Genomic DNA, 24,630 nt, shown 5'->3' on the forward strand with positions numbered 1-24,630 from the left:
TGAATAAATATTACAGTGAAAAAATCACTTATATTTATTTGACCCCCCTGGGAATCGAACCTGGGACCTCCAGAACGGTAGCCGAGCGTGCTGACCATTACACTACGCAGGCGGACAAAAATGGGAGCATTCATAAATGGGAGCGTCTGCCGTTTTAATTTGCTTTAGCTAATAAATTAAGACTTTTAACAAGACATGATTTTTTTTTTAAAATTCAACAGGATACATACCACAACATAAAAAGAAGTCAGACTGTGGAAAACATGACTATCCTATGAATGGGAATGACAGTATAATCTCAATATTCAGTTGATTCATCCATTACCATTACTTAAAACCCGCAGTGAGAATGTAGTGTGAAATAATTGTAATTTGCAAACCTCGTAAGCGACAATCAGCGTAAATACATGTAAATATTCAGGTAGTGAAAACATTTCAAACGCTAGATAATCAAAGCTTCTACGTAATTTGTAAAATTAGTAAAAGTTGAATATTGGGACTATTCAGAAACGTACTTGTTAATGTTAAAAGCATAATTTGACTTCGCCCCTCTACTGGTCAGCGACAACATGGCGGCAACTTTCAGTCAAAGCTGATTTTAGCATGACAGAAGAGACAAATAGTTATTTGCCCCTTCTGTTGTCCTTAATGATTTATAGTAACATCGGGAGGTAGGGAAATTAAGTACTATTGACCAATGGGAAAACAATGATGTCGTAATCCAGAGACTTTAAAATTATAGTAGAACCTTCGTTATCCAAATTTTGAACTATCCAGATTGCATAAAAAACAAAATTATACAGAAAAAATGCCAAATTTGACAGTTACAACATACAATTTAAATTCTCAAGAACAAAAAGTTATACGTATTACGTAGAAGCATATTTGTAAGTATGTGAGATTAATTTAGAATAAAAAGTATTCAAATTAGTTTTTTTTTCTTCCTCTTCGACATTGTAAGATTTTTTCGTTATCTGGACTGTGGCAATCTCCAATTCGTCCAGATAATAAAAGTTTTACTGCTTTTATATAAAATTCTTGCCAATTTGCCAATCGCGAATCAGCCATTGGAAAGATACCATGTTTGAATCTCTCAACTTTTAGCGTATTGTTATAATACATTTTGAGGGCTATTTAGTTGCTTTTTTATATGTACCTTAATTACGCTCGTAACAATAACAGGTAACTTCAAGAATAGCTACCTATGTACTCCTAATGAATTTTAAGATGAATTCACTAGAAAAATGATTTAATAAATTTTGTGCAATTGTAATAAAAATTGTAAAACTATTTGTTAAAATCTCTCATTGTGATTCACTAAGTTTGACACGAGATGCTTCCGGAGATGGTTGTGGGGAGGGGGGTGGTATGGTGCTAGCGGTGGCGGAGGGCAGGGACACCCCGCTTAGCACACGCACCCTCCTTCCGGGTCCTGCGTGTCCGCTCCCAGCTGCGTTTGGCTTTGCAAGTCCACGGCTATAGCATGGTTAAGGATTGTATTTACAGAACATAAATTTTCTTACCAATTTCAAAATGAAAAAGTAGCGTGGAACAATAATTTTCCAGGAGATTCTTTAAAGTATCTCAATATTTTCGAAAAATAATAAGTTTATTTTAATAATGATACAGTGTTCAATGATTGCTCACAAATACTGGATTTAATCCTTTAACTTGTTAACCGGGCGGGACGCATAAATATGTCAAACGTAAACAATATCGGGTACGGGTAGGACATATGAATACGTCCTTGAAATATATGTTTATTATATTATATATATATGGACGTATATTTTTCGAACAAAAAAGGTATTAGTCATCCATACATGTCTCGATATGAATTTAAGACACAGAGTGAATTAGTATTCGCGCCCGTTACAAGTTGCATAATTGGACAGCGGACCGCCCGGTTAACAGGTTAAGGTGTAGATATCAAGTTTTGTTATTGATATCTCATCAAAGAAAAATAGGTTTTTTTATGGGTAGAATGGCGATTGTAAAAAGTCACCACTGTCAATGACAAATGAAAAGATATATATAAATTTCACTAGAGTATACCCGTTTAATAATGGGTCCCAAAAATAACACTTTTTTTTTTAAAGGGCATTCCAACATAGAATTTCAAAAATATTTATTTTAGCAGAAACTATTCATTTACAAATGACATATTTATTAAAATTTTAAAAAAAATTAAGTAAAAAAAAATATTACCGTGTACTAAAATTTCATTAACTTACTATGAATAAAAAAATAAAATATTGCACATAATTTTACAAACATTTGAAAGTAAAGGGTTTATGGTAAAATAAATATATATGTAAAAAAATACTATATAACGATGCCCTTTTAGAATGTATGGTATATCTATCCTTTTATGTTATTTGTTTCTATATGGTGCACATACAAGTTTTAAGAAAAATATTTCTCTACCTTAAAATGAGGTATTATGGTATTTTAAATATTTGATTGATATTCAAAGTGCATATTGCTGTCAACTATAAATACACTTTTTATTTAGAAGTCAATGAATATGTAAATTACTAAATAAATCGCTAAATGCTTAAGAACATACTTAAAAAATCTACTAAGTTAGTAAGGATACGTATCTATCGGTACATTCACAATCGAACTAGGACAGAATGAAAATAAAAAAACCAAATAAAAATGAACAGCTATAAAGTATAGTCTGCCTTTTATTATTATAAAGGTTCAAATTAATTCAAATAAATAATACATGGTGAATTTCCTTAATTTTAAAAGTACATCAAAGCTTTCAGCTTCACACATTACATATTATTGCTATTCAAATAAAGACCCGAGCAAATGTGAACTTTGAAATGAAAAGATCGCTTCGGCGAAAATGTATTTCTTTATTCGAGCTTCCGGTAATTGTATATAAAATATATTTATAATTTCTTCAGCTGTGATTCTAGCAATAAAAGCAAAATGCTGATATTAATGGAGAATTATAGGCGAATGAAAAACAGTATTGTGAAATAAATAAAAAATCTACAATTTACTTTTATCTTGATAAAAAAACGCAAGGAATCTATTACTATGGTAATGAAATTTAAGATACATTTTTAAAAAAGTAAATCAATATTATTGGATTTCCAAAAATAATACCACACATACAGCCAAATAGAGTATGTTAAAGGAAAATATTACCATCTTATTATCCCTTTTAGCTACATACTGACAGTTCCGAGCCAAAAGGACGTGAGTGACAAATGGCTCAGGAGATGCATTTGCAGCATTATAACTTTATTGAACAGTCTAGTTGCTACACTGTTTTATAATAATCAGAAGAAAGTTTTGGCAATGCGTTAAACCACAAGACTACCTAACAAAGTTGTACCGTTTCAAATGTGCCTCCTGAAAACCAGCCATTTGCCACTGGTGCCCTTATAGCTAGGTAGGTCCGATATATCAATATTCAAGTAAGTTCACCGTTATTAATATATTACACAATACATACATTCTAACATTACTCCTTTTGAGAGGTTTTTATTAATATTTGTTATTTTAAAACCATCTAGGTGTATAAATTTAAAATTAGTATTTACAAATGTAGTAAGGGCAAATACTTTAATATGTTAATGCTGACACAAAGTAGACAACTATGTATACACTTGCCTCACATCAATAGATGGAGAAATTAGCTCATCTTGCAACGGGTTACAAGAAAAATTATTCTTTATACACAATAAACATATTATCAAAACAAATTGATAATTTATTTTTACTTACTATGTAGTACAAATACCTAAAGCAGTTGACAGTTTAAGACCATCCAGTAGATGGCAGTCTATCAATGTCCCTGTGGACTTTCATACAAAACCGGATAAGGTTCAAGTGTTAACATATTAAAGTATTTGTTGAAGGTTTTAAAAATGTTGTATTTATAAAAAAAATATATATCTTTGAATCAAAAGTATATGGCAAAGCGGTATGTTTAAATTAAACTTCATAGATGACTAATTTTAAAATAAATGGAATGACAATAAATAAATAAGCATTTGAAAATCTAAATCTTAAAAATTGTATGCGATTTTAAAGATTTGTCTTTTTTATGTAAATTATAATCTACATACATTTTCAAATGTATAAAAATTATCACAAAACAGGTAAAAACAATTCAAAAATGACAATAACATAACTTTAAGGAAACTAAAAGTGATACTTGAATAAGTAAATGCACAAATACCCCAAACATTTTCTTTTAAAAACCGCCTAGTAACTAAAACCAAGTTATCTTTCAATGAACTCTTAAATAAGAAGTTATAATGAAATAATTATTATGTCAAACAAATAAATGGTGAAGATAGGAAGTAGTATTGTCCGTCGTTTTCCGGATCGTACATAAGCACTTTAAGGTCTATTATTGTAAAGATAATATTAAATTTTAGTTCTGTACCTCAAAGATTCAAGGTCCCACAGTCATATTTGCAAAATTGTCGAGGAGATTGTATCAATTTTAGACAAAATAAATTGTAGCACCCCGATGTTTTTTTATCATTACTCAATTTCATTTTTTTTTAAATGAAGTTTCTGGACCAAGATACAGAGTTTAAGTAACATTTGCCCGTAAATTACATAAACAGTGCTACAAAGATCAAAAGATTTAAAAAAATGGCCAAATATGAATTAATATCTTCACCATTATTATGGTTTTCAAATGTTATTAGATAATTTTTACCAGGAGATTAAATTTAGTTAGATTCTAAACAAAAAGCTTAGTTGCTAAGCTTAAAAACAACATTTTCAAGGCACCTGGTGTTCAACAACATCTTAAGTGAACCAAATAACAAAAATAATATTTTTCAATAACTACCGAATCGTGCTCACAAAAAAATGTCAGAAAAGATAATTTAATGTTTAAAGATATTTGTTTCAATTGTTAATATGTTTTATCTAAAAATGTTAATCCATTCTTTGAAAAAAATGTGCAGAAGTTCTTTGCAATGTTTTAGAATGTTTTAAAAATCATATAACTTGTATGTGTGCATGATTCACTTATTGACATTGATTTGAAAGTTTTATTCATTTTCATGTTTCCAACCGGTGAAACATTGAACAGTATTTATACATTTTTCCACATAAATATGTATACATCATGAGTGAATAAATAAGACGGAATCAATTAACAGATAACCCCTCCGAGAAATGGAAACATCATACTCCAGTGCCCTCACAAAGATCCCGACCAAAATGGATAAAATATTGTACGGCAAATGGTGCTTTGTAAATTAGTGCAGAAATATATTTACATAATTCATAATCAGAGAGTAAAGAGCGGTGCAAAAGGCAACAATCCGTTAACTATTTGGAGGGAAAGAGACCAGACTTTACTTTGTCTCAACCGAGACGTGGACAGCGTATAACCGACAAATTAGGCGTAAACACATGCGGCAGTAACTTCGGACCGATGCATTTTGTTCAAGACATCAATCGGAACTCTCATATCTATAATCTGTATTATTGATACTAGTTACAAATGGCACTAAAAAACCATTCAAATTATGCTTACATCTTCAATTATTCACTTTAACTACCAATATCCTACTCAAGGTGTCAATATTGCAATGGTGTTATATTTTAATGAACTGTTTACACTATCAATTGAAAAAATAATAATTTGAAGATGACTTATAGTACATTAACAGAATTATGTAGTGCTAGAATGATTATTGTGCATTTTGTTAGGCTCAAATTGATGTCACTCAAAATACAGGAAAGATATAAAGTCCATTATAATTTGCTCAATTTTCAGCTGTCAAAACAAATGGCACAATGAAGAAAAAATATATATATGTATGTCACATTATTATGGTGACATAAAATAACTAATTGTTACGAATGAAAAGGTTGTGTTAATTGATAGATATTGAGTTATTGCATACTCATTTACACATTATAGGAAATTGCAATGCAGAAAGTGTTCGAAATTAAACTTATCATATCATCAGTTGCAAGCATTTTTCTCCCAAATCACGTTATTACTCACAAGCAAATTTACGTTATTCTTTTTGTAAGCTAAAAACATGTTAAATTAAAAAGATTAAGTAAATAAGTTTCCATTGACAATTTTTCCTTAGTATAAAGTGCCATAAATTTTTTGACCGCTGCTAATTGAATTGAGGAACTTGACAAAAGTTAAAAATGGTGGATCTTCATCAACAAACAGCATGAAGAGTTGGCGCGCACAGTGGGTTAAGTTGTAGGGGAGATCAGCAAGCACAACCTCCATCGGGGTCCTTGGCTTCGTTTGGTGTGTCCTTAAGTACAACTTCTTGCACTGCGAGACGCAAATAAATTGAATTAAGGAAAACAATAAAAATAATTCTAAGCAAATAAAACAATAACCCGGGGTCATTTAACAAAGAAGAAGAAATTTAACAAAAACCAAATCAAACGGCAAGCGATAAGGGTTGTACCAATCGACGCATTTATAATCAGCCATTCACATAACGTTAATAATTTACGCAATACATATCGCTCACTCCTTTCAACAATGTCATATATCAAAAATCATCAATTTTCAGTTGTGCATGTTTTTTCGGGATGCCCAGAAAATGTACTATATCCCAGCAAAAGTGGCATTTTTTAAACTTAATATTTACCTGCTACAGGGCATAAAGCGTTGTTTTTGCATTTCGAAGAAAAGGTAGTGTTTAATTATTTTTTTTAAATAAACTAAATTTTTTTCAAATGGAGAAAAAACATTCAGCTTTTACCTAAAGAGTTCTGATGCACAGTAAAAAGTTCAAAAAGTGGCTTGATATTTATTTTTATTACATTTTACTGTATTTTTAAACTTTAAAAACGATCTGCTGAAAAATCAAGTATTTTGACGTTGTTGAAAGAAGTGAGCGATATGTCATCAGCCTATTTCGAATCATTGTTCATCGGTTAAGAGCGGCACTTGTTAAATTGTTTTACAAATTTCAAATCCTGTCCTCGGTTAATGTTAGTGAGCTTCAACCACACCAAGTTTTGAGTGACGCTGCTTTCCGATTGTATACTGAAGAAAAATATCTCACTCGCAAAATAACTAACCAACAATTCGCACCATGGAGAGAGGTTACAGAAGAATTCAATTCTAATTTTATCATGTTTCCAAGGGTCAGATGAATGATCTAATTCTATTCTTATGAATTATTAAACTACAATTATTGAGAGAAAATAAAACTTTTTAAATTATAGCCACATATTTCCAACATTCATTCCAAAAATAGAAACTCGTTACTACAATGAAATTAACATATCCGAGTGAGAGATGCGTTTTTGTTAAATGGCCACGAATTACAAAAGTACCAATGAGACTAAGATACAGTTACAGGCGAGATTCCACTACAAGCTGTACAGAAGTACATAGTAAAGAAGAAGCGAGAGTCATGCAGTATTTATACCTAAAATGTTTACTTACGCCCGCTTCCATAGACCAAAACTCGAGAATTTTCCAGCTTTTCAACCTAAGAAGTATTTATCTCCAATAGTCAACACAATATTAAATCCAATAGAAAATTTCAACTCTTTCTGAGCTCGAAACCCTGACTCGGAACCAATAAAGAATTTAGTCATGTCAATTCATTTCAATAAATTTTTCACTCGGGTCAGGTATGGCAAAATGTCAAAGATATATGTATATGTGTATATCGCACACTCAAAAGCAATGTGACGGCATGAAAAATTTAGGAATATCAAGTTACATATCTTGTAGACCCTTATGGAAGGCTCCATGGGTGCCTACTATATTACAAAAACAATGTTGTCCAACAATATCGTTAATTAGTTATGAGGCATTGTACACATTCGTCATAGATATATAGAAGGTGTTATACAATGTGTAACAAGCTATGTAACTGGGTTTTCCGAAATTTTTACTTAGTAACATTACTTCTGACTGTGAAATATGTCAAATATAAAAAAACTAGCCTCCTGAAGGCGTTTTCAAATCAACTTTTTATTTGAGAATGCCCCGAGAAGACAAAACAAGTAAAACATTCAAAATCAGACTTTGATTTATCTACATTAAGATCGGTTTAATATTTCAAATTAGCAAATCCCAAAAAAGGTATATATAAAAAATGATGGGAAGATGTTTAAAAAGTAATAAGTATTTTTTTTTAAAACAAAAGAAGTAGTGAATGAAATCTGAAATTTAAAAAAAGAAAGTAAATTTAAAAAAATTACTCAAAAATTTTAACTATCAAAAGTTTTATTAGAAAAATCATTAGGATTAATTTTGAATAATGGCAAAATTAGAATTTTACTGTTGGAATTTTTATAGACCATAGATATTTTCATACATTATCCATTACAGTGATTTTATTTACCATAGAATTTTCATATTTCATGAATATTAGGGAGGGATTACATTTCCAAATAAGGAAGGTCTCATAAATGGTAAATTTGTCAATTCCTACATAGTATTCTCACATATGTCCACAAACCGGATAGTTTTAATTAATGGTTAGTTTGTATTCGAGTAAAATAATAAAGAATATACAATTATTTTGGATTATTTACAAAATAATAAAACATTGAAATTAAATAAATTAACAATACTAAAAACACCAAAACAGTATAATCTAATAAAAGAATAAGATTAAACAAAGTTCAAGAACAAAATTAAAACCATTGACACTTTTTCATTGACTAGTACGCAGAGAGGAAAGGCAAAAAAAGGCCTATACAAGATTTGGCATACATCTTTTGCGATTTTTGGTTGAAAACTGTTTTGACTACAAGTTTTGAAGACTTATTTCATGATATCTCACAAGTTCCCTTGCAAGATAGTCACATGTGATATATCATTAAGATCAAAACACATTATATAGACCAGATTTACAAAATGGTTCATATCTTTACGAGCTTGCAAGGGCGATATTTGTTGTTTTAATAGACTTGTGGGTTAACAATGTAAAGGAATGAGGTAATGTGTCTAATAAACTAAATGTCCTTTTGTTTAAACTTAAGTTTCTGCATATCCAGTTTCAAGTCTTACAGTGCACAGTAACTGACTAATTGATGTTGATTCGAATGGCACTCAAAGATGATTTTTTCACTGTATGAAAGAATACTTTGGATTTTGATTGATATATTTATTTAATGTGACGATATTGAGGGCACATTTCAGATTTAAATAAAAATATTTTCAAACACCAAAAATAGTCACGCGTAGAAGTGCTGCATTGCTAAATGACAGTCAAAAATATAATCATGTGCATAACACCCACTCACTGAGATATCTGTTTATAAATTTTTGAAAAGTATCGGACTCTTTTATAGGGATAATCAATACACCAGCTTGCAAATAAGATAACACTGCTTCGATATGATGCAGTGTCCTAGGCACTACTGGCTGTAGATAGGTGTTAGAAGAAGTAAAGATTGTCGTGATAATGAGACGGGTACGTCTCAAAACTAGTAGGCAAAAATCTCAGTGTGTATTATATACTAACATAAGTAATATTGTGATATACCTATATATATTACCTAAATATTTTTGATTGTGCGTTGCAATATAGTCCGAAATGTCAGCAAGGACTTACTGCAGGTTGATTGCCCAAAATAAGAGCAATAATTTGCCGCGAACACATAAAAATATCTATTACCTAATTTTGTCTCGAGGGACATGGGTATAGATACAAGTTTCAGGAACAATAGACGCGTTAAATAAAGCATTTGTTTTAATCGAAAAAGGATACTGTCTTCTGGGGGTTTGTTTTCTGTCGAGTCCATGCCGGGTAAAGCTGCCGCCACGCGTCGGAAAAGCTGTAATAACAAAATATATTAATTTAAGCTACTATAATTACTTGAATTTTTTCGGCGTAGCAAAAATATAAGTCTGATGTAAATGCAAGCGTGGCACATCTAATTCAAGAAATATGCCAATTTTTATTATAGCATCATTGCTTTGTTGTCGCTCAATAGTAGATGTGACGACTAGTAGCCCAATTTGCCGACTTTGCTGACTAGGCGGCGACCTGTCTGCCGATTAATTGGATAAACAGTTTTTTATTGATGATATTGCTACAAAAAATATAACTTCAATTTATGAACACATCGCGCGGTTTTTCATCAACCCCAACACTAATTAGTACACTAATTTGGGTCGAACACTGATCACCAATAACCGCAAAACCAATTGCGATCAATATTCATTAATTATTTTATACCCTGTACTATGACTATCTATTTATTTTGTATACCCACACACAGGCCATGCCTTTGTGGGACCTTTTTTTGTATTTATTGACTTGGCGTTTAATTTGTAGAACTCCATTTTAATTTATGTATTAATTTTAAATCAAACACAGATTTTTTGAGTCTACTAAGTTGTATTTTATAAACAAAAAACGTTTGATAATGCCCTAACAAGGCGAAACAATTGTCACAATATAATTTTTTATGTGTTTTTTGTTTATAAAATACAACTTAGTAAACTCAAAAAATCTGTGTTTGATTTAAAATTAATACATAAATATACCTTTTTTGTATTCATTTTTATGTTTTATTAATATTTTTTGTAATTGAATTTATGCTAATGTAATGCAAAAGAATTTAAAATAAAATAAAAAAAATTGTACTTAATTTAGGATTTAATACAAAAAAAAATTGTTTAGTTTTTTTCAATTTCTCATGGCATCAGTAGTTTTATATCTTCCTTTTTTTTGATATCCGTAGGGGGGCTATTTAATTGTTTAGTTCCCAAATATTATAAATCTGTTGGAATTGCTTGGTGTTGCACTTATTGGTATTTTGAAATCATTTTCACTTAGCCTGTCCGGAAATGAGTTTTCGCGACAAAACTGTATCTGCAGAGTGAGTTTTTATTTTAAAACTTTCTTATGATTTTATATCTAATGTTATTATATATTTATACATCAATCCTAAAAAGCAACATATTTTCTTGAATAAAAAAAAATATATGAACATCAGTAAACACAATTTATATCAAAATTATCAACGTTTTACTTCATGGGTTTTTTTCGACAGTGTTATTACAATGACGACAAATAGACTTTTTTTAAAGTAAAATGATGTGGGTTAAAAAGAAAAATAATCTGAAGTGTTGTTTTAGTGTTTGAACACAAACACAGATGGCAGTACAAGTGCTATTTTAGAAATAAATGTCACCAAGTTATTAATTAGCGCGGCCATTCATTTACATTCCTTTGAGGAAAGTTTTGTTTAGACGACCGTGTATGGCCATACTCCCGGACAGGTTAAAGATACATGTACTAGTTAATTTAACATTTTTATTGTTTATTCTTAGTCAAAGAATTACTTTTTTTTTATTTCTACATTGAGAACTTACACACGGCATAATACACAGTAAATTATTGATAATTAAAGTGTAAAAGTCTAGTAAAATAATAATAATCTGATAAGGTTAGCTCCAACCATTAGATTACCTTAACTAGATATACTTTTTTTAATATTTAATTTAAGTTTTACTTAGTAAATACCACTATTCTTTAAAATCTATTGTGACACATGATTCCATGCACTCCGATCATTTTCAAACACTTTAATTTAATTAGGCTGAACGGGGAATAATTAAAAGATTAGGAAGAGTTCTTTACGGTGGTATGGACATGTGGAGCGAATGGATAACGAGAGAATGACTAAGAAAATATATGTGGCAAATGTGAGAGGGAAAACAGAGCGAGGACGACCGAAAAAGACTTCGCACGATCAGATCAATCAGAACCTAAAATCTGGCAGTGTCAAAAGTCTGCGTAATCGGAGGACATGTATGACTAGATGTATGGATGTGAAGGAGGCGAAGAGTGTAGCATTCCTTTCTCTCTGCCTACCCCTGCGGTGAAACGGCGCGATGGTGGTAGTAGTAGTTAATTCAATTTTGGAAATGATGCGGAATGCATCGAAACACGTGTCACAATTGATTTGAAGAAATAGTGGTATTTATTAAGTAAAACTTAAATTAAAAATGGAGATTTTACCACAAAGTAACTGCCAAATCAATTAAAGAAAATATATATTTTTTAATTTGTCTTTAGATAAAATGGTTTACCTGTTTCACATTATAGCCTGCCTTGGCGCTAGTCTCTATGAACATGACGTTGAGGTCCTTGGCCTTGCGCTCCCCCTCATCGGCCGACACCTGTCGCTTGTCGGATAGATCAGTCTTGTTGCCAACGAGCATGATGATGACATCGCCGCCGCGCTCCGTGCGCACGTCGTCTATCCACTTGGAAGTCTGGTGAAAGGAGTTGGCATCTGAAAGGAACAATAACAAAACCCCATCAGAATAAATTTAATTTTTTTTTCCACATTTAATCAAGAAAAATTCATAGAATAAACATGGAATAAAAAATCTTGACATTACATTCTACACAGGTCCTTAGATATGCAGAATTGAAATTTCAGGATTGATGAAGGTACTTCTCATATCATACAGGAGAAAGTGACCAAGTGCATTTTTTTTACAAAAACGTGATCATTTGATATTTTACTGACCTAATAATATTGCCCTGAAAAAAATCCCAAAGGATTTTAAACTTGGAAGTATAATATATTGACTTGTTAAAAGTGACTAACTGCATTGATGTTTATTTTCTTGCCAAGCAAAAGTGACTTTAATGGCCCTCCTGAACATTTTACTTTTTGTTAGTTGGTAACTTTCTCCTGTACGACTAAGATATCTTGAAATGCCATGTTTTTTTTTTAACTCATCTAAAACTAGGGATTGATTTGATTTTCAGATAGAACATTAAGTCTTCTTCCTTGAATTATTAGTATCTGCATAATTTTTAGTAGAGTCCGCCTCCGTGGTGTAATGATTAGCTACCATGCTGGAAGTCCCGAGTTCGATTCCCAGGGAAAGCAAAAATATTTATTTAATATTACCTTGGACTGGTCCTTAAAGCGAAGGAGTGATCACCTTTCCTTCATGTAAGTAACAATCGAGATAACACTGCACCAATATGATGCAGTGTCCTATACACCATTGGATGCGGATAAAGGTTAGAAGAAGAAATTTTTATTTATTTTTTAGTTTTATGTTTGATTTGTGAATATTTCGGATGAGTTTTGTTAAACTCGGATTTCATCAACACTAAATTGAGCTGAGGTAATGTCATTGAAAATCCACTAATTATTTCCACAACTAATGACTTAACAGGTTGAGGTACGCAAGAGGTCAATGTACGCCGCTTACTTTTATATTCTTTAGACAACTATTATCTCAAATTTGAAAGAGGAAAAGAAATATTCGAATAGACATACCATCTCCTTTTACAAGCGCTGTCCACAAGACTAATAAGGTCAAAATATTTACTAACTAACTGACTATCTAACCAGAACACAGAGAGAATAGATAATTTGGAATTTAATTTAACGTAGTCTACAATTTATGGACCAATAGGGTTAGCAGCAAATACGTGCTCCAAAGAGCAAGAGCAGGCAGATAGTTGGTGACTGATATCAAGGTCCGGAAGGTGTCCTATCTGGGGCATGCGCTGAGAGGAGAGAAGTATGAGCTATTGCATCTAATCGTAAAAGGCAAAATAGAGGGTCGATGAGGTGTGGACAGAAGACAGATCTTCTGGCTCCGAATATACAAGATTGGACGGGGATCAGGACCGTCGAGGCGCTGTTTCGAGCTGCCCGAGACAAGGACAATTACTCTCAAATGATAGTCGACATCAGGGAGACCTGATATGACACTAATTTAAAAAGAACAATTTATGAAAAGAGGCGTGTTCTGGACCTGATTCAAATATTTATGAAGCAAAATATAAAGTAGGTAATGTATGATTTATTTTTTACTTGAATTATTTCCAGCTAGTAGCAAAGTATATAAAAAAAAATAAAAAAATCAGATTGGTACATGGGAAGAATTGTTTTGATGCTGGTAATACAAAATGGTACGCAATTTAAGAGCATTATGATAGTTAATTACCAGATTAACATGGATGAGTGGATATTTGGGTCTTTGACAAGATCAGTTTTTTTTATCTAAAGCAGTGGTTCTATATCGGTGCTCCGCACTGAGCTTGTTGCAGTGCTCTGCGAAATTATACTAACCAAAATTTTACATTGGCCCTTTAATGTGCGATTTACATTGCAAATATAATGGCTAGATGGCAGCACCCTTGCAAAGTGAAGCTGTGTGCGCTCATCTCTTCAGATATTATTATTATTATTTAAAAAAAGATAGATATTTGTGTTTTTATTATTCACACAAATATTTCAATTTCATACTATTTCTGTGAGCCTAAGCGGCTCATTATTAGAAATAGGTTTCAAATTGTGGTAGAGTGGGTTCGAACCGAGGAACTCTGACTTAAGAGTCCGCGACACTTTGATTCTATATCATCATACTTAGAACAATTTAAAATATCATGGGAGTTATATGTAGGAATTTGTCTCCATCAACAGTACGGCTGTCCAAATTTAAAACACAGTAAGGGACATTTTTTTTGTAGTAGGTTTTTTTTGCATTTTTGGACTAAGTAGAGTCTACTTAGTCCATAAATGCAAAAAAAAAACCTACTACAAAAAAATGTCCCTTACTGTGTTTTAAATTTGGACAGCCGAGTAGGTAGCTATATCAAATATTAGACCTAATATTGCTGAAATTCGTAAAAGCCAACAAGCTCAGGTGTCACATTAAATAATTTTCGCCGTTTCATCGCAGTATTTTTGTTTTTCTGTATTCATTTTTTTAATTAATGTATTTTTTAACTTGTCTGTAATAAAATAATCAGTTTTATTTTTAATAAAAGTTATCCTTGTATGTTTTTTGGATCTTTAGTTTTGATGTACCGCAAATTTTCCTTATCATCAAAAGTGCGCCCTGACTTCAAAAAGGTTTAGAACCACTAGTATAAAGAATTAACTATGCAAATTTTAACAGTTTATATTAATTCGAGACATGGTCGTAAACACAGAGAAGAATAATTCAAATTGGAATAATATATTTACAGCAGAATCTGAAATCTTTACTCTGAATAAAACAGACAGTCATCAAATAATAAATAAATCATCTACATAAATTGCAGAGAAAATTTATACATCATGTTCAAATATATCTGCGCCATAAAAAAAGACTTAACAAACAAATAATCAGATGTTTGAAACCCCTATCTACAGCCAATTATGCATAGGGCACTGCATCACATTGACGCAGAGTTAACCTGATCGCTAATTACATGAAGGTAAGGTGATCAGTCATGTGACCAGAGTGAAGATAAATAAATATTGAGTGAATCCCTTACACACTGTCCAAAATGTATCTGATACTTTTATAAATCATGACACCGGATCCGAGGGATCTGGTATTTCTCGCTAGAGTACCGAAAGCCGATATATCAGATTTTGGTAGTCAAAGGGTTAAATATGGTATGAACTGTGCAACAAATAACCATATTGTCACTTATGGTACCATTATTGAAATATTGATAAAACAAAGTGGCTCACAAATATGATAAGCTGGACATACTTAACAAACTATGTCAAATACAGTGGAACCTCTCATAACGAGCACCTCTCATAACGAGCACCTCTCATAACGAGTAATTCACATGAGCAACAAAAAAAGATTAAAAAGTTGCTCTCCCATCGAGCGACAGTTCGCATAATAAGTGATAGAGAAAGAGCAAGTCTCAGCCGGAACTACCACGCCAGTCAAAACAAAAAAATGTTTTGCTTAGTGAGTGTTTCGCCTAACGATTGGAATGAATTTTGCTCGTTATGAGAGGTTCCACTGTAATATGTATTAAGTCAACAACCTTATAAGCAATTTACCAATACCAAGGACAACAGGTATTGCTAAAAATAGGTGGACAATGAATGCCTATTCGTTATTACCGTTTTAATAAAAAACAAAAACAACATTCATATGAAATTTGCATAAGCAAAAAAATAGCAATGAGTCATAAGACTATTGATGAGTCAATAATCTAACTAATGATGTCAATGATATCATATTGATTTACGACAAAAAGCAGACACAAACCATCATTATCTTATGCATTTTTAAGATAAAGAAAAATATTGATATATTGATGTTGAAATAGGAATATGGAAAACAAGGTATTTACAGGGCTTGCGACCTGTCATAGGCTGGTTTTAAGTGATCATTTTATACATATTTAACATTCGCCATTTTACCCAAGATTGACAACTACATTACTCAAATTTTAGAAGATATATTTACACTTCAATTAACAACTTCTTTCACATACTAATTCGTAGCACCATCCATGCTTGAGTTTAGTAAGTTCTTTTTAATTAGCAGAGACCTTTCTGAAATGTGTGTAAGATTCTTTGCGTAGACAGTGGAGACAAACCCAGAATTTGTGAACAAAGATTTGGACACACTCAAAATATTTTAAAGAAAAATAAGTTATATAAAATATTGGCATGCAACACTAACCACTGAATAAAGGTATATTAAAGTTTGTATTTCAATCATTGTTTTAATCTGATTAATGTTCTGTGTTTAACTGTTATTGGTAACTGTTCCAATTATTATTTTACTGTTGTAAATATATTTACACACAACGCAATGTAAACTTAAACTATTTTTGAAACCGTAAAACTCAAATCTGTTATTTAATTTTGCATTCCCACTTGCCTTATTCTCTATTACACTTCAAGTCAGATAAGAAATGAAACTTTATATTATTCTAAGTAACTGCTAAACCACATATATTAGGTTAAATAATCTCATTTGTTAAATATGTCCTAAATTTAATGTCATGTATCGTCAAAAGTCCATTATTGATCTTGTTATTCGCAAATCTGATTGAACAAAGTAGAATTTAGATACAATATTTCTTTACCTAATTGGGAATCGGCCTTCGTAGTGTAAAGGTGTAAAGGTACCGTGCTGGAGGTCCCGGGTTCGATTCCCAAAGGGGGGTAGTAATAAAAATTAGCAATTTTACACTCTAATACTTATTTAATATTTACCCTGAAGCGCAGGAGTGATCACATTGCCCTTATGTGAGTAACAATCAAGATAACACTGCGTCAATATGATGCAGTGCCCTATGCACCATTGGGTGCGGATAAGGGTTAGAGAAGAAGAATTGGTCAATGCATTACGATACTCTGTCAGCAGTGACATAGAAAGGGACAATTGAGTAGTCCACTTGCAAACTACGTTATGTTAAAGTTTGTTAGAAAATGGCTTCAATCAATAGAAAATTTTAAATATTGACATGCATATTTAACATATTCTGCCAAAACTCGTTAAGTTAGGAATAAAAGGGAAAAGAATAAATTAATACTCTTGCAAAACTCCCGATGTACTTTCTAAAATCTCTCAAAAAAGTTCAAATCGGTAGGAGATTTAATATCCTATCAGCTGCTGCCATTGGCTAGAAAACTGAATTTTTTAACATAAAGTGGTTTGCAAGTGAACTACTCAATTGTGATAAACAAATAATTTGCTTACTGGTAATGTCGTAAACAACTACAGCGACGGTGGAGTCCCGGATGTAGGAAGGGATGAGGGAACGGAAGCGCTCCTGCCCCGCCGTGTCCCACAGCTGGAGTCTCACCGTGCGGTCCTCCAGATACATGGTTTTGGAGAGGAAGTCTATGCCTATTGTTGCCTGCAAAATTATCAATACACAATCAATACACATCACAGTAGACTTGGTGCCGGAACACTATGCAACATTTTTTTTCCAGATATGATCTATTTACACATTGTTATCAGGCGGTTTTTTCATCAACTCCGCACAGATTTATTTTATATTTTATATCCAGACAGTCTGCCGCCCGACCCTCAGTATACTGATCACAAGTAAATGCAAACCCAATTTCGATCTGTACAATGTTTTTTGGCGTCTCCCACGCTCTACCCAAAGTAAGCAAATGGAACTCTTATAAGCGTCTCCCGCACTTTACCAACAGTATGTAAAAGACGCTTTTAAGTGTTTTCTGCAAACAATGTGTACAATTGTACAGTAAATCATTTTCAGATTAATATTATTAACAAATACTTATATTATTAACGGCTACCATTCTGGAGGTCCCGGGTTCGATTCCCAGGGGGGGCAAATAAATATGTGATTTTTTCACTATAATATTTATTCAATATCACCCTGTACTGGTACCTGAAGCGGAGGGTTGATCACCTTTTCCTTCATGTTAACGATCAAGATAACACTGCGTTTATATGCAGTGCCCTATGCACCATTGGGGTGCGGATAAGGGTGTGAAGAAGAAGAGAAGACATTTTAAATGGCAGTAAAACGCAATTACGATGTCATCAGGTATGATGTTGTATCTTCCTAAAAAATATAATTTCTAAAATTTTCTATCGTAAGCCTTTCAGTCTCTTTAATGACATCCCTTTTGATTGGCAGAATAAATCAATTAAAAAAATTAAAAAAAAAAACAAAAATACAAAAGCATGATATGAAACAAAACAAGACATGATAATGATTTGACCAACCATTTTTCACATCCAATTTTCCACGTATTTTAAAGCTTCATCATATATTCAACAGATACTCCGATGGTCAAACTATAAAGTATGCAAGTTATGTTCAGAAAAGCTAGCAAATATTTTAGTTTATGTTGGTTCTACAATCTACAGATACACACCCAAACACACACACACACACGTACACCGTGACCCAGTTGGAACAATTTTATTACCCCAACACATACATGAACGTACATGCTATCAAATGTTTAGGGCTGAATGTAAAAACAAATCCATAAGAGTTTCACGAACATATGTACCCTATAGGAGCATCTCTTAAATTCTCCGGGGAGATGGAAAATATTCCCACATACATTATTATGACGCAATAAATAATATATGTAATGTAACAAAAATAAAAAATGACAAATAAAAGAGGGTTTAGAGGTCAATCAGTGTAAGTCTTTTTTTTTTAAATTCATAAATGGCCCCCACTACCTTAGACTACACCTTAATAAACTTATTCACAACTGTACCTTAACTCAAACTGAGAAACTGTAAACTGAGCTACTTAGATCAAACTCTGAGAAAGAAAAAAAAAGAAAATTATCAGTCACTTAACCCATGACTGACTAAAAAATAAACAGTAGTCGAGCAATAATCAATAATATAATACTTTACATTTGGGCCCATATGGACCCCGTGGGCATTGGAGAGGTTTCCATGGCCTGGGCAGTTAAGAGTTAATTTAGGTTAGGTTAGGTAAGTTTTCAATAATTGATTCGGCAGTCACTTTGTGGTAAAACCTATCCATTTTTAATTAAAAATTGTACTTAGTAAATACCACTATTTCTTAAAATCTACTGTGAAACGAGTTTCGATGCATTCCGCATCATTTGAAAATGGATAGGTTGGTAAGGTTAGGTTATGTTAGGTTTGCATTAGCGTTCAATTGATCTTATTTTTTTTTTTAAATATTACTTGAAATAGTTGCCTCGCCGATGATGCTGACTTTGGAATTAAAGAAACTAAAGAACAAAAAAGGATTATGATAACACATTCCGTAAAAATCTAATTTACTCTATTCAGTCCTCATGGACTTACATTGTTTGACCAATGAAGCCTCCAAATATTGATTTAAACACATGCCTACTTTGAAACATGTTTCGACAGATGTTTTAAAATGACATGAAGGATGACATGAAGGAAATAAAAAAAATTCTAAGAGAAAAATAATATCGATACTGGAGAAGTATAAAAGGATTTCAGTAATACATTGGTCAATTTTTTTTTTATTATCACTTAAAGCAAATCGATTCAGTCAATATTGATAAATAATCATTTGTCATATGTAATGTAACGTAACAAAATGTATTTTTTTTATTTGATCTTATATTACTTGACTACTACTACTACTACTACCATAGCGCTGTTTCTCTGCAGGGGTAGGGAGAGAGGATGGAATGCCACACTCTTCAGTCCTAACATACACTCCTAGCTTCTTTCACATCCATACACCTAGTCATACATGACCTCCGATTACTTAGACTTTTTACACAACCAGATTTTAGGTGTTGATTGATCTGGTTGTGCAAAATCTTTTTTGGCCATTCATATGTTCTCCCGTTCACATTTGCCAATCATAGTGTAATTATTCTCGTCAAGTATTCTCTCCACATGTCCATACCACCTTAAAGTACTTTTCTTAATCTCTTCAATTATCCCTAATTCAGCCTTACATTCCTTTCTAATATCTTCACTTCTACTGCTATCTTACAATGATTTTTCCACACATTAGTCTGAAGGAACGAATTTCAACAGCAAACACTCTGCTTTCATCCTTCCTTTGCCAATTCTATGTTTTGCTTCCATACACATTAATTCAGGGTTAAAAAAAAAGGGTAAAAATAATTATTGTTTGAAAATTTATATTCAAAAGTCAGGGATTTTTTTCAGATATAATTTCATATTTAACCATGAGTAAATTGATGTAATTACCTGGTAAGTATTGTCGAAACTGTCATACATAAACCTAGTAATGAGAGAAGTCTTTCCAACTGAAACAAAGGAAAAAAATATATATATTAAGGCTATGTACATTAATTTATGATTATTTATGAGAGAAATGTTTAACCCTCATTTATTTTTACCATCACAGTAAACTAATTGCAATCAATTAAGTGCACAAAGTGTTGACCACATTGTTTATACAGTAAAACCTCGATATAACTGACCAATTGGGGGAGGGGGTCTCCATTGAAACCGAAAGTCCGTTATATAAAAATAGATTCAAAATAAATTGAAAAAATTGTTGTGAAAATATTAACACTCTCTAAAATTACGAAAATACGTGTAATATAGTTGAACTCCGTTATCTGACAATAGTCAATAATTTGACCACATTTTTTGTATGTTATATCCGAAGTTCGTTAAATAGAGGTCCGTTGTATCGAGGTTTTACTTTACTGTGAAATATTGCGATCTCGGTCAACACCTGACTGGCAGATTTACTGACATGTACACAATAGAGTTAAGAGGTGTTATAATAATATCATGGGAATAAATGAAGGCTAAAATAAATAGATTCTATCACTTATAAATCTTTACAAATTCTGATCTTTTTTTGGTTAGAATGAATGCATGCTTATCTTGTGTATATCGTGGGTATACTGGCAAATTAGACTTAGTGACGCAAATTATAAAGTTTTCAAAGTTCCATAAACTGGTAAAATACACTAAGTAGTTAGAAATGTCATATTTATGTGGTTTTAAAAGTACATTCAACTTTAAATTAGTAACGGGTATTTTGTTCAGGCTAAAATCTTTAAATAACAGATTATTCAGAAGGGGATTTTAGAGTTAAAATTTTTTGCCAGTATATCCACGATACATACATATATATGTATTATGTATGTATGTAGTTGAAATGTTATAATTACTGTGAAGCACCCTTGCGGTTATTGTATACGAAAACGTTGTTTTATAAATTAGCTCTGTTACTTATTATAATAAAAATAATAATTTGGATAATTTGTATAGCGCCATTTTCATAAAATACTACCTCAAGGGCGCTTATAAAGACATGGATAGTAATAATAATAATAAGATGATGATAATGATATAAAAAACATTGTCAATCAATCTCGGGCCGTCGAGTCTGGAGCGGGGAAAAGATGAGCCGACAAATTGATCCCATGGGCTGGAGAATGGCCAAGGTGTTGAGCAGGACGCATTCCTGAGCAATGGTCGTCACGCTGGAGGGCAGCTTGTTGATCTCCTCGTCAATGTGGATGGCCAACTTCCAGACTAGCACAGTTCAAACGGGACTTCACTTTTATCCTCTTTTGCCGTGATCCGACATGATGGTTTTGTCTCTGAGGTTTTCCGCTTTCGCTTTCATACAAATGGGAGCTGGCGCAATTAAGGTATTTAAGTTTGTAGTTCGATTTCATAAAATTTAACCGTTTAAGCACATGTTCTAAGATTGTTATTGTCTTTGCACATTTTTATTGCAGTCATTTATCCCCGAGAAGTAAGGGGTTTCGGATGAATACACTATGGTCGTAACGTACCCTTAAGGGTCGAACACAAAGCACTTTTTAACGCCAACTTGCCACATGTGTTCATTCGGCACAGATTCTTAGAAATACACTACACCGTTTAGACCAGCATTGCTATATTGAACGACGCAATGATATTATTGATGCACTTTCATCAGTTAACAGCTAACCTTTATAAATTATAACTTTTAACCATTTCAAGTTAACACCAATCACAATATTTATAGATGAGCAAAAAATTGTAGACTTGAGATGTAAATGTCCGGAGAAAATTAGATTAATGATGGAGCGTGGTTCTCTCAGCAGCCGCGTCGGGCGCTCGAGGAACCACACTACAAATTATTACAAATGACTCGATGGATGAATAATGAATGCATGTGCTCTAAAATGACAAGGTTTTAGCAAGTATTTGATGAAGATGATTGAAAGCAATAAATTTGTAGCTTATTTTAAATGGAACCATTTCACATAAATACTTATTTTACCAAATTTAATAAGTTGGATTTTATTATTATATTATAATTCTTTAATAGTTAAGTACTTAAACTGATGAAGGCACCCAAAAACTGACTTATACAGACAATATTCAAATAAGTAAAACTCTTAAAAATCAACCTTACTATTACAAAGAAAGAAGACTATTAATATTTAAGTATTTTATTTTTTAATATATATTTTTAACATTGAAATTAAATACGAAATAAAAATACTGAACAATGAAATTTTTTTTTTTGCATCATTAAAATTAAAACAAATAAACAGTACATATTTTTTTCATGAGTTCACTGAATGTAATTTTTGTATTCATAATTATAAGACAAAATGTATGTAGGTATGTATGAGGAGATGCATGAATGTAGAAGAGGCAAAGAATGTTTGCAAAGACAGAGTGGTGTGACGTTCGATTCTCTCTGCCTACCCCTGCGGAGAAGCGGCGTGATGGTTAGTTAGTTAGTTAGTTAGACAAAATGTAATAATTAAAGTTAAAATTACGATGAAGACTTTTTTTAAAAGGAAGCCTCTACTTTAGAGGCTTGTCTGCAGTTGAAAGAGAAAGGACACAGGGAACTATGAAAATACATTACAACATCCCGAAAAACTGAAATTAAATATTTTAATTAATTTTGCAAGTGGTGGGAATTAAGCCCAAGACACAAATTACCCAGTGCTGTCTACCCAATCACACCACAGCGCATGTTATAAGACAGTTATCAATATAAATGACTGACAGCCTTCATAAACAAAATATATATATTTATATATATTTTTTTTTTAAACTTATTTTACTAAAGTTTAATAAACTGTACATTAAAAATATAACACTTGTTTTTTCTGAGTCATAAATTATGATAATAATAAGTTTTCTCGTAATGATAAAAAACAATTGTGCAACAAAAGCGCATTTATCTTTAGCCTTATAACACAATTATTTACGATGTAGAAAATTTTTAAACTGCCATCCAGGTGAAAAAAAGAGTTGGCATAATATCACGGATCAACGACTTGGTTAATGTTTAGCGTTAACAATAGCGTGAGAGTACAGCTATAGTACTATTAGAAAGAATAACCTCTTTCCGGATTATGTACAGTAATTTTAAGTATATACCTATGTACCCATTTAAAGATATGTGTGGGAATATGGGATTAATGACTACAAAAAAGACTAATTTGTTAATGAATCACACTCGGTACATAAAACATCAATACACCCAACAAATTGTGGAAGAAATACCGAAAAAACAGTTCAAATATGCACTTTTATGGACATATAAATTTTGAATGACAGCGATGACTTACCACTTTGCTCTCCTAAGAATACTAGTTTAAATTTTCTTAAAGGGTTTCCAAAATCGCCGGACGCCGACATTTTGAGAGAATTAATTAAAACCTAATGAACTATCTCCGCGTACTTTCACTTCAATCGTATCACATAAAACTGCATGAATCGGTCCGGATGACAGCGACAGCCACTCCTCGAACACAAAAGCGACGGCAACAACTAGCTCCGCCACGTTCACCGGCGGTCTCGGGACATACTACGCCAACTCAGCATTTTACTTTATTGCGTTCATTTTATAATACTTCTTTAATAGTTCGGAAAAAATGTTAGGAGAAATTTATTGCTTTTAAATTTCAGTACAACAGAAATATTACGGCTTTCGATGAAAAAGTGAGGCGCAATTTTCAATTCCCCTTAGGAATTTTGAATGTTGGAAATATAATTCTAATTGTTGCCAGCAATCCTAGAAACATTTCCAACTACTATTATAATAAAAAAATCTTAGGTACTTACTTAGATACGTCTACTTTGGCAAAACGAAAAAAAATGGAACCGATATGAAGTTTCGAATTTTTTTAATTGTCAAGGTCAATTTTATATAAAAAATAGAGACAGTGACCAACCCACGAGTTCTACATTTAAATTCGCAATGAAGCTGTCTTTCTTTTTAACGGTTCTCCCTTTATAATTTCTCCATAACAATTAAATGATTCGGATTTTTTTGTGTTGGTAGTATATACAGTGGAACCTCTCATTCATTCGAACCCTTATCCGCACCTCAATGGTGCACAGAACACTGTATCATATAAACGCAGTGTTATTACACACGATGGAAAGGTGATCAGCCCTCCGCTTCAGGTACCAGTCCGGGG

The 24,630-nt window shown here is 32.2% G+C and overlaps 1 protein-coding gene across 2 annotated transcripts; it reads right to left on the reverse strand.

Annotated features, from left to right (window-relative positions):
• Positions 1-199: 199 nt before the first annotated feature.
• On the reverse strand, positions 200-24,239 carry LOC148301143 (ras-related protein Rab6). Of its 2 annotated transcripts, none has more exons than XM_088273750.1 (6): positions 23,776-24,239; positions 20,417-20,475; positions 17,438-17,597; positions 12,044-12,249; positions 9,711-9,777; positions 200-1,476 (listed from the first exon to the last, which is right to left on the reverse strand). In XM_088273750.1, exons 1-6 carry the CDS (start codon positions 23,843-23,845, stop codon positions 1,406-1,408), a joined length of 633 nt encoding a protein of 210 aa, XP_088129876.1. In that variant the 5' UTR covers positions 23,846-24,239; the 3' UTR covers positions 200-1,405. The 2 variants fall into 2 exon arrangements, with proteins under 2 accessions (XP_088129876.1, XP_088129877.1); XM_088273751.1 differs by lacking the exon at positions 200-1,476 and adding an exon at positions 2,657-6,295.
• Positions 24,240-24,630: the final 391 nt, after the last annotated feature.

Source organism: Brachycentrus maculatus, unplaced genomic scaffold, assembly GCF_059751285.1.
Source record: "Brachycentrus maculatus isolate JH-2025_06_01 unplaced genomic scaffold, ASM5975128v1 h1tg000602l, whole genome shotgun sequence".
Classification (NCBI taxonomy): domain Eukaryota; kingdom Metazoa; phylum Arthropoda; class Insecta; order Trichoptera; family Brachycentridae; genus Brachycentrus; species Brachycentrus maculatus.

What these genes read in the sequence shown, in the direction of transcription:
- LOC148301143 (XM_088273750.1), bottom strand. Translation starts at nt 23,845, where the DNA reads ATGTCGGCGTCCGGCGATTTTGGAAACCCTTTAAGAAAATTTAAACTA. An exon ending in GTTTCGACAATACTTACCAG is followed by an intron (nt 17,598 to 20,416) that starts GTAATTACATCA and finishes ATAATTTTGCAG; the next exon opens with GCAACAATAGGCATAGACTT. An exon ending in AAACAAACCCCCAGAAGACA is followed by an intron (nt 1,477 to 9,710) that starts GTATCCTTTTTC and finishes ACCATGCTATAG; the next exon opens with CCGTGGACTTGCAAAGCCAA.